This window comes from Apodemus sylvaticus, chromosome 2 (genome assembly GCF_947179515.1).
Source record: "Apodemus sylvaticus chromosome 2, mApoSyl1.1, whole genome shotgun sequence".
Lineage (NCBI taxonomy): Eukaryota > Metazoa > Chordata > Mammalia > Rodentia > Muridae > Apodemus > Apodemus sylvaticus.
This window is the reverse complement of record NC_067473.1, coordinates 112,942,082-112,959,563: the sequence shown is the minus strand read 5'-3', so window position 1 is coordinate 112,959,563 and position 17,482 is coordinate 112,942,082. Positions and strand designations below refer to the sequence as shown.

Here is a 17,482-nt window from a genome sequence, read left to right as displayed (position 1 = left end):
AAACCCTGTCTTGAAAAAACGGGGGAAAAAAAAAAGAAAAAAAAAAGGAAAACTTGTCATGATAATGCTTGGCTAACGCCACATACTAGTATTTTAAAACGTAAACCCTATGCAATTATTGTTGATCTATTCTAGAGAAACACAGTTTTTTGGAGTAAGGAGATCAGTGTTCTGATGCAGCCCATGTTTGAACAACCACAGAGAGAATTAATTTGCTTTCCATGTCTGCACGCCTTTTTTGTATTGGTTTCCTCCCACTGGACTACACTTCCAATTCTGCCCGTCAAACGTCCCATTCCACCTAAAACATGATCCCAGCGCTGGTCCAGGTCTGGCGCTGCGCGGAGCCGCGCTGTGGGGACACCCATGGGTCCCCCTCAAGTCGGCCTAGAGGGTTAAACTCAGAATCTATAAAAGCTCCGGTGAAGCACCCAGGCTTCCGGCTCAGCTAGTCCACGCCCTGCCGCCAGCAGCCCGTGGCCGCCCGGAAGGCAACAGCAGACACCAGAGCCAGAGGGGGCGTTTCTGGCGCGCCACGCCTTGTAAGGGTGGAGCCACGCCCATACGGAGAGGCGTGGTCTCTAACCGGCGCGGGAAAGGGGCCGAAATCGCGTGCGCGCTCTCAGACAGCGATCGCGCGCAGCAGGTTTAGGGAGGGGATGGCGGCAGCGGCGGCTGCTGGGAGCGGGACGCCCAGAGAGGAGGAGGCTCCTGGAGGGGAGGCAGCAGCTTCGCAGGCCCAAGCCCCGACGAGTGCACCCGGGGGCGCTCGCCTCTCGAGGCTGCCTCTGGCGAGAGTAAAGGCCTTGGTGAAGGCAGACCCTGACGTAACGCTGGCGGGACAGGAAGCCATCTTTATTCTGGCGCGTGCCGCGGTGCGACCGGAAAGCAAGGGCGCCTGGGTCGGGGAAGGGGCGTGGTGTTTAGGGGGCGTGGTCGAGGGGGCGTGGCGGGCCCTAGTATGCCGACCTGACTTGTCTTGAGACCTAGGAAGGCCTTTGTAGGCCTAGTTTGAGTTTGTTAGCCACTCTCCTCTTCATGAGGGCTCACACAACTTTAGTTTGCATGGCTCCCGTGGCTCACACAGAACTTGAAGGGGATCCTAGTGAATGAGTGGGGTGGGTTTATAAATATTAGGGTTAGAAAGAGATAGCAGAAGTATTTTCATGAAGTTTAGTACAGTCTTAGCTTCTAGAACTTTCCTGTGTGTTAGAGTCCCCCTTCACCCTTCTTGTCCACGTATACACAGGATTGCACATCTCAGTGGGCTAGACTCCACTAATCTCTGCTTACTTTTTTTTTTTTTTTTTTTTTTTGCAGGAACTGTTCGTGGAGACTATTGCAAAAGATGCCTACTGCTGTGCTCAACAAGGAAAGAGGAAAACTCTACAGAGGAGAGATTTGGGTAGAGTCGCTGTGGTACCTCAGGGTGGACAGGGGAGCTATGGGCTGGGCTTTCTTATAGCTGGTTCACAAGGCATCATTGAAGCAAGGAGAAATTTGGTTTTTGATTTATTTGTATAGCTGGTAACTTGCATGTGTGTAAGCCTTTAGAGACTGTACCTCTCATTCTCTTCTATGCTGCCAAACTCTTTTTCTGGCACCTTTAGAGTACAGAAAAAAAGTGAATTTAGGAATAAGACAGGATTGTAGGAGGCCTTGAACAGCATTTTTGTGGGCTTTTGTGGCGAGGCAGTTAAAAGAATAGCTTAAAGATGAATCTTAGGACATCAGGGTTATAGTTTATAAATGTTGTCATTTGCATAAAATTCCATGTTGGCTATTATATGGATTATACTGTTTTGGGTCTGTTATCCAAATGGCAAGAGCTAATCAAGTTTCTCTTTACCTTGTATTTCAGATAATGCAATAGAAGCTGTGGATGAATTCGCTTTTCTAGAAGGTGAGTTCACTGTCAGCACAGACTGTTTCTCTGTTGATGCTGTGAATTTCAAACCTTATAAAACCTTATAAAAACAGATGTGTGGTTTTCGTTTCTATATGTGGCAGCGATTCTCCCTGCTTTCTATTTTGATAGAAAAAAGGAACATTTTCCGTTCTTGGGAATTAGAAATTTCTACAGGGAAATTGCAAGCTTAAAAAAAGAAGGAGGGAGAATAAAAAATACCATAGAGTTGGATTTAGATTTCGAATCCTATTTATATCTCCATCCCTAAATACCAATATTGCTCCCTTAGAAGGTTAAGAATTAAAACAATTTGTAACTCTTTTTAACAGTCATCTTTATGTGTTCGTGTGCTTCTCTGTGTGTATGCCACATATAGGAAAGTACCCATAGGAGCCAGAAGAGTAGTGTGAGCTGCTAAATCTGCTGGAAGAGCAGCAAGTACTTTTTTGTTTTGTTTTTGCTCTGTTTGAGTCGGGGGTTTCTCTGTGTAGCCCTGGTTTTCTGGAATTCACTCTGTAGACCAGGCTGGCCTTGAATTCGCAGGGATCCAAGATCCCACTGCCTCTGCCTCCAGAGCGCTGGGATTAAAGGTGTGCTCCAAAACTGCCTGCTGAGTAGCAGAGGTCTTAATCACTGAATCATCTCTCCACCCGCAGTTCCTGACTTTAAAGATAGGGTCTTATGAAGCTCAGGCTGGCCTCACTGTAGCTGAGAGTGACCTTGAATTCCTTTTCTGTCTTCATCGCCTAGCAAAATGCTAGTAATAACAATGACAATAAGCAAATAAATACATAAATAGGCACATGCCACCTCGCCTGGTTCTGAAATAGTTTCTTCTCTTTACACTCTGTTCCATTCTCTGCGCCACCCTTTGCCCATGACACTCTTTAGATGTTCTCTTTGAACATGTTTTAAGATTTCTCCCCAATGTCAGCTTCAAGTATTTTTGAGTATTCTCTATGAGTTGTAGATTTTGTTTTTCAACCTATTTCTCTTAAAAATAACTTGAATTAGTTGCCCAACTTGCTTTGTAGCCCAGTGTCTGGTCATCCTTGGTAGTGTTCTTCATAGTCTTGAAGAGAAAGTACTCTGTTCTGTTTTGCTTGCTTATTTTATCAATTGCTAAGTAAGAATTGCCTGTTAAATTCTCCTACCACAACTGTAGATTATTTCACTTAAATTTCTGATTCTATTTATTTTGTAAGACCATGTGGTTAGTTATGTAAAAGTTTAATATTATGTTGTTTGTGACAGCCTATAGTATTTATAGATTTCTAATGATTTTGAGGCTCCCATTTAAAAGATTATTAGACCGTCCCATTTAGACAGACTGAAGTTTGATTCTTTTCTCCCTCAGCCTGCCAAACAGCCCCTCTCCTTCAGGGGGCTTTGGAGGTTGGCCTTACTTTGTGACTTTGCCCTCCCTTAATATGATTGTCAATTATTGAGAAATTTTATTTTTAAAATATGTTTTATTCGTTGCTCTAAACAGAGACTTGCCATCAACAAAAGCAGAAGTTGCTAGGCGTGGTGGCTCATGCCTGTAAGTGCCAGTCCTTGGGAGCCTGAGACAGCAGGATTTTAAGTTGGAGGCCAGCTTGTGCTACAAGGGGGGCTCCACCCTGGTGTGGCCAGTGACATACTGCCTTATCAACAACAGAAAACCCCAAAGAAACTTACTGTTTTTTTAGTTAGAAGTATTGCTGGTTTGGTTTTTCTAATGTCTATTCCACTGACTTATGCTTTATTATAGGATTAAGAAATAACGTTGGCCCCTTCTATCCTATGACGCATCCTTCAGTTCGGTGCTTTTCCTTCTCTGTGAACATAAGATGAGGTTGTTTTGGAAGCTGGAGGTTGTTGTTTTGTAGCTTCACTTCAGGGTGAAGAGGAACAGATGTCATGCTTGAGGCCCCACAGGCCAAAATGCAGAATACTTCCTAGGAGTGTGACTGCTCTGGTTCTCCCAGATATGCCACTGGGTTCTTTGAAGAAAGTCCTGTGATTTTTTTTTTTCTTGTCTTTCATATATGTTTAAATCTGTGGCTTCTGCATGCAGGAAGGGCTGTAAGACGCCTGGGGGAGGGAAGCCCGTGTCCTGTGAATCATTAGCTCCTCTCCTTTCACTTCTTTTTCTGTCAGTGCAGGTGACTGTCTAGGACAGTGCTTCTCTACCTTCCGAATGCTGTGACCCTTTAATATGCTCCTCCTGCTGCGGTGACCCAAATTATAAAGTTATTTCATTGCTATGCCATAACTAATTTTGCTACTGTTATGAATTGTAATATAAATATTTTTGGAAATAGAGGTTTTCCAAAGGCGGTCACAACCCACAGGTTGAGAACCACTGGTCTCATGCCTCTGCAGGTTCTCCTGGGGTGGGGGTAGTTTCTCCTTCCTGGGGTGGGGGTAGCTTCTCATTCCTAGGGTGGGGGTAGTTTCTCTTTCCTAGGGTGGGGGTAGCTTCTTCCTGGGGTGGGGGTAGCTTCTCCTTCCTGGGGTAGGGGTAGCTTCTCCTTCCTGGGGTGGGGGGGTAGCTTTTCCTCCCTAGGGTGGGGTAGCTTCTCCTTCCTAGGGTGGGGGTTGCTCCTTCCTGGGGTGGGGGTAGCTTCTCCTTCCTAGGGTTGGGGTAGCTCCTTCCTGGGGTGGGGGTAGCTTCTCCTTCCTAGGGTGAGGTAGCTTCTCCTTCCTAGGGTGGGGGTAGCTTCTCCTTCCTAGGGTGGGGGTAGCTTCTCCTTCCTAGGGTGGGGGTAGCTTCTCCTTCCTAGGGTGGGGGTAGCTTCTCCTTCCTAGGGTGGGGGTAGCTTCTCCTTCCTAGGGTGGGGGTAGCTTCTCCTTCCTAGGGTGGGGTAGCTTTTCCTCCCTAGGGTGGGGTAGCTTCTCCTTCCTAGGGTGGGGGTTGCTCCTTCCTGGGGTGGGGTTAGCTTCTCCTTCCTAGGGTGGGGGGGTAGCTCCTTCTTGGGGTGGGGGTAGCTTCTCCTTCCTAGGGTGAGGTAGCTTCTCCTTCCTAGGGTGGGGGTAGCTTCTCCTTCCTGGGGTGGGGGGGTAGCTTTTCCTCCCTAGGGTGGGGTAGCTTCTCCTTCCTAGGGTGGGGGTTGCTCCTTCCTGGGGTGGGGGTAGCTTCTCCTTCCTAGGGTGGGGGTAGCTCCTTCCTGGGGTGGGGGTAGCTTCTCCTTCCTAGGGTGAGGTAGCTTCTCCTTCCTAGGGTGGGGGTAGCTCCTTCCTGGGGTGGGGGTAGCTCCTTCCTGGGGTGGGGGTAGCTTCTCCTTTCTAGGGTAGGGATAGCTTCTCCTCCCTTGCCGTCTCATCTGCATTCGGCTCAGGTCTTTCCTCTGTTTATGAACATGCTCAGTGAGTTGTTGATAATTCATTCTTTTTTGTTGTTGGAATTGCCCAGCTGCCAGTAACTCTGTTCTGTATTATGGGCCATGTCTTTTTTTTTTTTTTAAACTGGTCTAGTCCAACCTGTTTAGAGTTCTGAAGGCTTCTTGTATGTTCATGGGCATCTCTTTCTCTAGGTTACGGAAGTTTTCTTCTATAATTTTGTTGAAGATATTCACTGGCCCTTTAAGTTGTAAATCCTGGCTCTCTTCTATACCTATAATCCTTAGGTTTGGTTTTCTCATTGTGTCCTGGATGTTTTGGGTTATAAGCTTTATGCATTTTGCATTTTCTTTGACTGTTGAATCAATGTTTTCTATGGTATCTTCAGCACCTGAGATTTCTTTCTTCTGTCTTTTGTATTCTGTTGTTGATGCTTGCTTGCATCTGTGACTCCTGAATTCTTTCCAAGGTTTTCTCTCTCCAGAGATGTCTCACTTTGTGATTTCTTTATTGTTTCTACTTCCACGTTTAGATCCTGGATGGTTTTGTTCAGTTCCTTCACTTGATTGTTTTTGTTTTCCTGTAATTCTTTAAGGGGTTTTTATATTTCCTTTTTAAGGGCTTTTTGCCTGTTGACCCGTGATCTCCTGTATTTCTTTAAGGGATTTTTGTGTTCCCTCTTTTAGGACTTTTACCTGTTGACCAATGTTCTCCTGTATTTCATTAAGGGAGTTATTTATGTCCTTCTTGAAGCCCTCTATCAGCATCCTGAAATATGATTTTAAATCCAACTTGCTTTTCAGGTGTGTTGGGTTATCCAGGACTTGTTGTGGTGGGAGAATTGGGTTCTGATGTTGCCAAGTAGCCTTGGTTTCTGTTGGTAGAGTTCTTGTGCTTGCCTTTCTCCATCTGGTTATCTCTGGTGTTAGTTGGTCTTGCTGTCTCTGACTGGAGCTTGTCCCTCCTGTGGGCCTGTAAGTGTGTGTCCGTATTCCTGGGAGACCAACTCTTTTCTGTCAGGGTCTGTGCACAGAAGGCTGTGGAGCCGCCTGGCTCCCCGGCACAAATGGCGGCAGGAAGATTTCCGTCCCAGCTGCTCTACTGATCTTATGCCCTGTGTGCTCCTAGCTTTTTCCTCCAGAGAGAAGGTGGAGACCTCACCTCCGTGCTCAGAAGTGAAAGTGCTGCTGAGAGATCACACTCTCCTGGTGGGCTTTGCACAGAAGGCTGTGGAGTTGCCCTGTTCTCTGGTGCAAATGGTGGTGGGAAGACCGGGCTGTGTCTTTTAAAAAGCTTTTTCTCTTTTGAATACACTAATGGAGGCATACAGACTTGTGAGTTCAGGTGCCAAAACTTAACTGAAACCTTCTGAAAAAAGATTAGAGGGACTGGAGAGATGGATCAGTAATTAAGACTATACTTTAGCAGAGGAGCCAAGTTCAGTTCCAGCACTCAACAGCCTTCTGTAACTCCAGCTTTGGGGGAATCTGATGTCTTTTCTGGTCCTTAGGGAGATTGTAGACACACTCACAAGTACACATGTAATTAAAAAACAAAACCTTTTTATTGTTATAAATGCTTTGTTTAGAAAGCCTTTCCCTTTTTGAATTATCATTAAGTAGTCCAGCAATTCTTTAGCTTTTTTCCAGCTCTAATTCTAATTCTGTGCATTGGTAAGGTTAATTCCCAATAGACTACCGTCTCTAAAGACATCTCCCCCTCGGTCTTTTGGATAGATACTCCTCAGATTGCAACTGATGTTACAAGCATGTCCCCGTGTGCTTTAACTTTGCCCAGTTTGTGACACTATCTAAGATTGAGACAGATTCTTATACATTGTTTTTTTTTTCTGTTTTTAGGCACTTTGGACTGATTGTGGAGCTGGGTCATTTTCTGATCCTTGGCTGCATCTGTCTTCTTTCCCCTCTGTAAGCCTCAGCTTTTGGAGAGAGTCTACGCCATGGACACAATCTTCTTATTCTTTTACCCAAGATGGAAGAAGCAGAGATCTCTTGGATAACATTCTCCACAAAGTCTTCCATTACTTGAGTTTGTCTTCCAATTCAAGCCTGGATGTAGCTGAATGCTGTTTGAGGCAGAGATGAAAGGACCGTTCTGCATAGGTGGTTTAATGAGCATGGAAGATTAGAATAAAGGTCTTTGGCCAGCTTTATTCCTGTGTTTTATATTGCCTTTGCTCTTGCCCTGTGACTGGGAACCCATGTGATCAGGCACAGATCTTCCTCATCTTTTTACCAACCACCCCAAGTCAGTCTTTTTATGAAATTTGTTCTTTCTCAGCATGTTGTTGGAATGTGGATCGATAATATATGGGATACCTCTTCTCTGTAGAAGTCAAATTGATGGCGTTCCAACAGTTTTATTGAAGTGTAATTCATGTGTCATATTCAATTCAAACTGTAAAGTTCATTGGCTTTTTAAAAAAATATTCTTAGGTATATGTAGTGAGATTTTGTATATTTTCCTGTGAATGGATTCACATGAGTCGTGTGTATGACAAAATTTAGATAATGTTATTTAAGTTTGATCTATGCTATGATATGCATTTGTACCCTTTCCTTTAAGTTGTGAAATATATATGATATAAAGTTTCCCATTTTAACTGCTTTTCAGTATGTTGCTCAGTGAGACTGAATATATTTAGAGTGTTGCACAACCATCACCATCTTTAGCCTCCAGAACTTTGTAACAGTGTTCTTAGCCTGGAACATGGTGCACATAGAACAGTAACTTCCTTTCCTTTTCTCATCTCATGTCATGCTAAATGATTGTTTTTTGTGAGATATGGGCAGTGTACTTGGAGTACTTAGAATGTAGTGGTTCAGGAAAGCAGCAGAGAGCTGTGGCTAGGGCTGCAGCATAGATCTCTTAGGATACAGAGTCTGCAGAATCTTTTCTCTAGAATAATAGATTTGGCCCTGTAATACGTTAAAAATAAACTTTCAGAAAAATACTAAATTTGTAGGAAAGTGTTTTTAGTTCTTGCTTACCAAGTCCTCCCAAGACTGACATTACAGGATTACCAGGAACTGACATTTATGGCCTATTATTTATTGAGTTTCAGTTTTTATTTGAGTTCACTAATTTTTCCATTAATATTCTTTGTTTTGAGATCTAATCTAGAGTATTAAAATGTTTTTGCTTCTCGAGTCTCCCTAGTTTTGTTTTTAATTTGTGTGTTTTACATATGTGGAGATCTTCTATTTTTATATCATTGGGCAGCAAGTGACTTTTTAATTTGATGTGTTTTTTATTTACATTTCAAATGATTTCCCCTTTTCTGGCTCCCCACTCCCCAAAAGTTCCATAAGCCCTCTTCCCTCCCTCTGTTCCCCCATCTACCCCTTCCCACTTCCCTGTTCTGTTATTCCCCTATACTGCAGCACTGAGTCTTTCCAGAACCAGGGGCCACTCCTCCGTTCTTCTTGGACATCATTTAATATGTATGGGTATTCAAAGTTTCTAGGCTAAAATCCACTTATCAGTGAATGCATACCATGATTCATCTTTTGAGACTGGGTTACTTCACTTAGTATGATGTTCTCCAGCTCCATCCATTTGTCCAAGAATTTCATGAATTCGTTGTTTCTAATGGCTGAATAGTACTCCATTGTGTACATATACCACATTTTTTGTATCCATTCCTCCATTGAGGGACACCTGCATTCTTTCCAGCTTCTGGTTACTACAAATAGGGCTGCTATGAACATAGTGGAGCATGTGTCCTTATTGCATGCCAGGGAATCCTCTGGGTATATGCCCAGGAGTGGTATAGCAGGGTCCTCCGGAAGTGTCATGCCCAGATTTCTAAGGAACCGTCAGACTGATTCCAAAGTGGTTGTACCATCTTGCAATCCCACCAGCAGTGGAGGAGTGTTCCTCTTTCTCCACATCCTCGCCAACACCTGCTGTCTCCTGGTTTTTTGACCTTAGCCATTCTGACTGGTGTGAGGTGAAATCTTAGGGTTGTTTTGATTTGCATTTCCCTAATGATTAATGATGTTGAACACTTCTTAAGGTGCTTCTCAGCCACCCAAAGTTCTTCATGTGAAAATTCTTTGTTTAGCTCTGTACCCCACTTTTTAATAGGGTTATTTGGCTCTCTGGGTTCTACCTTCTTGAGTTCTTTGTATATATTAGATATTAGCCCTCTGTCGGATTTAGGGTTGGTGAAGATCCTTTCCCACTCTGTTGGTTGACGTTTTGTCCTTTTGACAGTGTCCTTTGCCTTACAGAAACTTTGTAGTTTTATGAGGTCCCATTTGTCAATTCTTGATCTTAGAGCATAAGCTATTGATGTTCAGGAACTTTTCCCCTGTGCCCATGTCCTCAAGGATCTTCCCCAGTTTCTTTTCTATTAGTTTCAGTGTGTCAGGTTTTATGTGGAGGTCCTTGATCCACTTGGAGTTGAGCTTAGTACAAGGAGGTAAGAATGGATCGATTCGCATTCTTCTGCATGCTGACCTCCAGTTGAACCAGCACCATTTATTGAAAAGGCTATCTTTTTTCCATTGAATGCTTTCAGCTCCTTTGTCAAAGATCAAGTGACCATAGGTGTGTGGGTTCATTTCTGGGTCTTCAATCCTATTCCATTGATCCGCTTGCCTGACATTGTACCAATACCATGCAGTTTTTTTTATCACTATTGCTCTGTAGTAATGTTTGAGGTCTGGGATACTGATTCCCCCAGAAGTTCTTTTACTGTTGAGAGTAGTTTTAGCTATCCTGGGTTTTTTGTTATTCCAGATGAATTTGAGAATTGCTCTTACTAACTCTATGAAGAATTGAGTTGGGATTTTGATGGGTATTGTGTTGAATCTGTATATTGCTTTTGGCAAAATGGCCATTTTAACTATATTAATCCTGCTGATCCATGAGCATGGGAGGTTTTTCCATTTTTTTGAGGTCTTCTTCCATTTCCTTCTTCAGAGATCTGAAGTTCTTGTCATATAGGTCTTTCACTTGTTTGGTTAGAGTCACACCAAGATACTTTATGCTGTTTGTGGCTATTGTGAAGGGTGTCATTTCCCTAATTTCTTTCTCAGTTTGCTTATCCTTTGAGTATAGAAAGGCTACTGATCTGCTTGAGTTGATTTTGTAACCAGCCACTTTGCTGAAGTTGTTTATCAGCTGTAGGAGTTCTCTGGTAGAGTTTTTTGGGTCATTTAAGTATACTATCATATCATCTGCAAATAGTGATAGTTTGACTTCTTCTTTTCCAATTTGTATCCCCCTTTGACCTCCTTATGTTGTCTAATTGCTCTAGCTAGGACTTCAAGAACTATATTGAAAAGATATGGAGAGAGGGGGCAGCCTTGTCTAGTCCCTGATTTTAGTGGAATTGCTTCAAGTTTCTCTCCATTTATTTTGATGTTGGCTACCGGTTTGCAGTATATAGCTTTTACTATGTTTGGATATGGGCCTTGAATTTCTGTCCTTTCTAAGACTTTTAGCATGAAAGGATGCTGAATTTTGTCAAATGCTTTTTTCAGCAGCTAATGAAATGATCATGTGTTTTTTTTTTTCTTTGAGTTTGTTTATATAGTGGATAGCATTGATGGATTTCCATATATTGAACCATCCCTGCATCCCTGGGATGAAGCCTACTTGATCCTGGTGGATGATAGTTTTGATGTGTTCTTGGATTTGGTGGGCAAGAATTTTATTGAGTATTTTTGCATTGATATTCATAAGGGATATTGGCCCGAAATTCTCTTTCTTTGTTGGATCTTTGTGTGGTTTTGGTATCAGCATAATTGTGGCTTCGTAGAAGGAGTTGGGTAGTGTTACTTCTGTTTCTATTTGGTGGAATAGTTTGAAGAGTATTGGTGTTAAGTCTTCTTTGAAGGTCTGATAGAATTCTACACTAAAACCATCTGATCCTGTGCTTTTTTTGGTCAGAAGGCTTTCTATGACCCCTTCTATTTCTTTAGGGGTTATGGGTCTGTTTATATGATCTATTTGATCCTGATTTAATTTTGGTATTTGGTATCTGTCTAAGAAATTGTCCATTTCCTTCAGATTCTCCAGTTGTGTTGAGTACAGCTTTTGTAGTAGGATCTGATGATTTTTTTTTTTAAAATTTCCTCAGTTTCTGTTCTTATATCCCCCTTTTCATTTTCCTGATCAGTCCACTGATGAGAGGGGAGTGTTGAAGTCACCCACAATTATTGTGTTAGGTGCAATGTGTGCTTTGAGCTTTAGTAAAGTTTCTTTTATGAATGAGGGCGCCCTTGTATTTAGAGCATAGATGTTCAGGATTGAGAGTTCTTCTTGTTGGATTTTTCCTTTGACCAGTAAGAAGTGACCTTCCATGTCTCTTTTGATGACATTAGGTTGAAAGTCAATTTTATCTGATATTAGAATGGCAACTCCGGCTTGTTTCCTGAGACCATTTGCTTGTAGAATTGTCTTCCACCCTTTTACTCTAAGGTAGTTTTTGTCTTTGACACTAAGGTGTGTTTCCTGTATGCAGCAAAATGTAGGGTCCTGTTTACGTATTTAGTCTGTTAGTCTTTGTCTTTTTATTGGGGAATTGAGACCATTGATGTTAAGAGATATTAAGGAGTAGTGGTTATTGCTTCCTATCATTTTTGATGTTAATTTTATACTTGTGTGGTTATCTTCTTTTGGGTTTGATGAAAGAAGTTTAATATCCTGCTTTTTCCAGGGTATAGTTTCCCTTGTTGTAATGGTGTTTTCCCCCATGATCCTTTGTAGGGCTGGGTTTGTGGAAAGATATTGTATAAATTTGGTTTTGTCATCTTGGTTTCTCCATCTATAGTGATTGAGAGTTTCACTGGGTATAGTAGTCTTGGCTGTCATTTATGTTCTCTTAGAGTCTGCATGAGTTCTGCCTAGGATCTTCTAGCTTTCATCGTCTCTGGTGAGAAGTCTGGTGTGATTCTGATAGGTCTTCCTTTATATGTTACTTGGCCTTTTTCTCTTACTGCCCTAAGTATTCTTTCTTTGTTTAGTACATTTGGGGTTTTGATTATTATGTGACGGGAAGTATTTCTGTTCTGGTCCAGTCTATTTGGAGTTCTGTAGGCTTCTTCTATATTCATGGGCATCTCTCTCTTTATGTTAGGGAAGTTTTCTTCCATAATTTTGTTGAAGATATTTGATGGCCCTTTCAGTTGTAGATCTTCACTCTCATCAATGCCTATAATCCTTAGGTTTGGCTTTCTTATTGTGTCCTGGATTTCCTGGATGTTTTGGATTACAAGATTTTTGCATTTTGCATTTTCTTTGACTGTTGAGTCCATGGTTTCTGTGGTATCTTTGGCATCTGAGATCCTTTCTTCTATCTCTTGTATTCTGTTGTTGATATTTGCATCTATGGTCCCTGATTTCTTCCCAAGGTTTTCTATCTCCAACGTTGTCTCCCTTTGTGATTTCTTAGTTGTTTCTACTTCTGTTTTTAGATCCTGGATGTTTTTGCTCAGTTCCTTCACTTGCTTGTTTGTGTTTTCCTCTAATTCTTTGAGAGATTTTTGTGTTTCCTCTTTCATGACTTCTGCCTGTTGATCAAAGTTCTCCTGTATTTCTTTAAGTGATTTTTGTATTTTCTCCTTATTGGATACTATCTTTTGACCCATATTTTCCTGAATTTCTTTAAGTGATTTTGTGTTTCCCTTGTAAGGGCTTCTAGCTTTTGGTCATTTTTCTCCTGAATTTCTTTAAGAGATTTATTTATGTCCTTCATGTGTTCCTCTAACAGCATCCTGACCAGTGATTTTAAATTCAACTCTTGTTTTTCTGGTGTGTTGGGGTATCCAGGACTTGCTGTTGTTGGAGAATTGGGTTCAGATGCTGCCATAATGCCTTGGTTTCTGTTAGTAATATTCCTACATTTGCCTTTAGCCATCTGGTTCTCACTGGTGTTAGATGGTCTTATTGTCACTGGTTGGTGCTTCAACCTCCTGTGGACCTTTAAGGTTATTTCTTCGACACTGGATGACTGGGTTTCCTCTGGCATAGATTGCTGATTTGTTACCTTCCTCTTTTGTACCTTTGGAGCCCTGCTGAGTCTTGCTTCAAGCAATGTTATACTTGGGTTGTCTCAGTGAACCAGGTGTTCCCCAACTGCTCTGTCATGGAGTGAAGATGGCGGCGGAGAGTCACTCCTTCTGTTGATCCTCACATAGGACACAGGGCCCAAGACCGGCTGTCTGGCAGATGAACCGCCTATGTGCTCAGGTCCTAGGTGCATGCAGACCCCTGGCGGTTTGCACCCCCAGAGATCTTAAGCTCAGGATAATACAGTACCTAGTGATGCTTTTCGGCCCCTGCAGGTAGTGAAGATGGCCACAGAGATTCACTCCCTCTGCTGCTCTCTACATAGGACACAGGCCCCATGACCAGCTGGCTGGCAGACAAACTGCTTATGTGCTCGGGTCCTGGGCGTAGGCAGACCCCTGGTGGTTTGCACCCCCAGAGATCTTAAGCTCAGGATAATACAGTACGTAGTGATGCTTTTCAGCCCCTGCAGGTAGGGAAGATGGCTGAGGGGATTCCCAAGTGACTTTTATTTGCTGATCTATCTTGCCAGCTCCCTTTCCTTGTTGGTTTGTCAGTCTGTCTCTTTTTAAGATTGTGAGTCTGTGCCTGTGCCTATGGGTGTGCCACATCATGGGAGCTGATTCCTTGTTGAGCCATCTTGCTGGCCTATAGCTGGAGTTTGGTCTACACTGCTTTGTGTTCCTGTATGATTGCACACATGCACCTGCCCTGAAGCTAATTCGGATCTCCAAATAGAAAACACATGTGCACCAGTTATTCTTAAAATAACTCAGTTGAGGCTAACTCAGTGACTAGGCACTCACTCCTAAATCTTCCCCTGCGATCTTAGGCCCAGTCGGGGAAGTAACCAATAGCCACTTACCCGAAATCTCACATGGCTGGTTGGCTTTATCTCCTCCACTACCCCATCATCCCATTCTCTCCCCCAGTCTTCTGATTCTTTCTAGACTCTCAGTGTCTCGCTGGATGCCCAGTCATTGGCTATTGGCATCTTTATTGATAGATCAAAATCCAACTGGGAGCAAGGACCTTCAGCATCAGTAAACACAGATTCTTGATGAAAGTATCAGAATCACCATCTACATCTGTCAAATTAAAAAAAAAACTTCTCTCAGACATAAATTGAGTAGAACCATAACAATCATGTAAATTGCAAAGTATAATATGCAATTAGCATCTAGTCTATCATATTTGTCAATTAGATAAAGTACTCTATCATCATTTCTAACTTTAAGAGTTAATAATTCTATCTCTGAATTATGTTTAGATTTTAGCTTGTAACACCATCTGAAAGCCATGTTTTTATTTCTATATCATATCGTTAATGTCAAACAACTTTTTAAGTTTGCTTATGGGACTATAATTAGTCTTCAGTCCTGTCAGAAATCTGAGAATGAATTAAGTATTACTTGAGTATATAGAAAGCACTAAACATAGCTTCTAAAACTTAAATTGTAGAGACAGCTGACTGCCTGGACAGTCCCCTAATTTCTTACAATGTGAGCTTTTATGTTCAGCCTTCTGGCTGAGGATCATCTAAAAGACTTTTGTAAAGGAGAACATATGAAGGACTAGCTTACCCTGTCTTGGTAGAACTTAGCAGTTGATTATCCTACATAGTGTGTCCTTTTCCCCAGACAGTATTTTTAATTCAGGTGAAGTAGGCAATTTCTGCCTCATGGCTACTTTGCTACAATAAGCAACCTTGCCTGGAGGTGAAGATGCTTAATTCTTCTTTGAAGGAGACTGGGGAAGCTGTCAGGAGCAGATAGGTCTCATTGTCACATGATCCTTAATGAAATAACATTAAATGTCGTATTCTGGACTTCTGACATTTTTGAAAACTGTCTATATATCTGAGTAAAGTATATTGAACTGTTAAACCTTAGCTACTCTTGGCCATTTCTATTTGAATAAGTTGCAAGTACTTTATTATAATTAAATTAGAATCCAACCTCCTAACTAAGAGTTAACTTGGCCCTTAACTTGAGTTACTTAATCATCTTATTCTTAAATGAGTTGCATAGGGCACAATACCTAAGATTAACAATATTAATTTCAAACTTTGTATCAATATACAGATTCATACCAATGAAAACCTTAATTCTATATCCATATATAAATTCTGTACCAATGTAAGAAATTATAACTTCAATTTTAGATCAATTACAAAAATTTCTATCTGTGTAAGATTATGGCTACATAATGTTTTGTTCAAGATAATTTAACAATCCATCCCATCTATTTCCTCCGTGTTCAAAATTGTGACCATTACCAAATTATCCCTTAATGTGATGACGTATCTAGTTTGTAAAATAACCATAACCAGACTCCCAAATTCAAGGAATCAGGTTGACAACTCTCCATAGCTTCTTCCTGCTCATTAGGGGTGATGAGAAATTCTTTAGTGGGCCAGGGAGGTGTAGGAAAATTAGAAAATTGGTTAGACTTAAAAAAGCTTGCTGGAGAGCCGGGTGGTGGTGGCACATGCCTGTGATCCCAGCACTTGGGAGGCAGAGGCAGGCGGATTTTTGAGTTTGAGGCCAGCCTGCTCTATAGAGTGAGTTCCATGATAGCCAGAGCTACACAGAGAAACCCTGTCTCAAAAACAAACAAACAAAACAAACAAACAAAAAAACCTTGCTGGGTAATAGCATCTATTATCCAGTCTCTGTATGGGTAGAAGGCTCAGGACTGGATCTGTCTGAAAGGCGGGATGAAGTGAAATGATATGGAATCAGTACCAATCCTAAAACTTTTCTAGAAGCAAGTCACTGGACAGCATCAGGAAGCAGGGGACGGGAAGAGCAGGTCAGTTCAGCATCTTTGAGGATGAATCTTGTCAAAGTTGTATATTCTGTAATATATGAATTTCACAACCAAAATTTTGGTATCATTAAGATTTTTGTATGGGCGGGGCAGTGGTGGCACAGGCCTTTAATCCCAGCACTTGGGAGGCAGAGGCTGGTCTACAGATTTCTGGCAGATTTGGGAGGCAGATTTCTGATCTACAGAGTGAGTTCCAGGACAGCCAGGGCTATACAGAGAAACCCTGTCTCCCAAAAAACAAAACAACAAAAAATTTTATGCATTGTACAGGATGCACACAGATCAATTAAGGATGAAATTTTGCTTCTTGTTTAGCAGATGAAAGACAACTGTCAAGCTGGGTGTGGTGGCGCACGCCTGTAATCCCAGCACTTGGGAGGCAGAAGCAGGCAGATTTCTGAGTTCGAGGCCAGCCTTGTCTACAGAGTGAGTTCCAGGACAGCCAAGACTACACAGAGAAACTCTGTCTTAAAAAACCAAAAAAAAAAAAAAAAAAAAAAAAAAAAAAAAAGACAACTGTCTCTTTTATGAATTAATTTTATCAATAACCAAATGTAATAAATCTTCATTCATGCCATATGAAGGAGGGCACCTAGAATCTTAGGGGTACATAACCAATAAGACTTATTGTTTCATTTTAGCTGAAGTTTTGCTAGAGACAATATTTATGTGTAAGCCAGTTACTGGGCTCTTCCTATGTTGAGAAATCAGCAGCTCAATTTACTTGTCTTGTTTGATTTTCTTGAACTTTTCAAAGCCTTCCTGTGGTCTTCCCCTGTCATATCTGATCAATGTCACTCGGGAAGGGGTCCAGAGCCATTCTCCTTTCCTGTCAGCACAAATACAGAACCTTTCTCCCCAAGAGGCACGACCTTGGTCCAATAACTGGGATCCATTAAGGGTATAGTTTGACCTTTCTCCCAGAGGAGATTTAACACAACCACCAAACTCAACTATACTCATTTTGACAATCAAATCAATTCGAAGCAACTAAAGCAAATCTAAACAAATATTATCTGTTGAGACTGTGCTTCTACCCTGTCTGTCCTGAGAGACTGTCTCCCTGCCCCGATCTTCATGAAATTAAGGCCTAAATTATTTATACATTTTATGTAAACTTGACTCCTTCCTACTGTGGAGATTAGTATCTCTATAGGTACAAACTTCTCTGTATAATTCCCGTTCTCTGTATAATTCCCAAGGCCTAAGTTTCTGAGATAGGCTAAGCTCCCTACTTCCTGCTTCTGATCTAATTTTTTAAGGTAGAATGAATGCCTCGAGATTTATGTATCTCTGTATTTAACTTTAATTAAATTCCCTTCTATTTACTGTATAAGCCTATTTACAGGCTCTAACTTTTAATCATACTAGGCT

At 41.8% G+C, this 17,482-nt stretch overlaps 1 protein-coding gene across 2 annotated transcripts in view; it reads left to right on the top strand.

The window, feature by feature from the left end:
* The first annotated feature begins 580 nt into the window (after positions 1 to 580).
* Pole4 (DNA polymerase epsilon 4, accessory subunit) overlaps positions 581 to 17,482 on the top strand; it is a 37,497-nt gene continuing 20,595 nt past the window's right edge. The window contains exons 1-4 of one of the 2 annotated variants that reach the window (XM_052174047.1): positions 592 to 875; positions 1,321 to 1,405; positions 1,862 to 1,903; positions 7,093 to 8,403. In XM_052174047.1, the coding sequence (XP_052030007.1) occupies positions 660 to 875; positions 1,321 to 1,405; positions 1,862 to 1,903; positions 7,093 to 7,106 (357 nt within the window). In that variant the 5' untranslated portion in view covers positions 592 to 659 and the 3' untranslated portion in view covers positions 7,107 to 8,403. Of the gene's footprint in view, positions 876 to 1,320; positions 1,406 to 1,861; positions 1,904 to 7,092; positions 8,404 to 17,482 lie in introns of those variants that run through there. The other variant, XM_052174046.1, reaches the window with a different exon arrangement.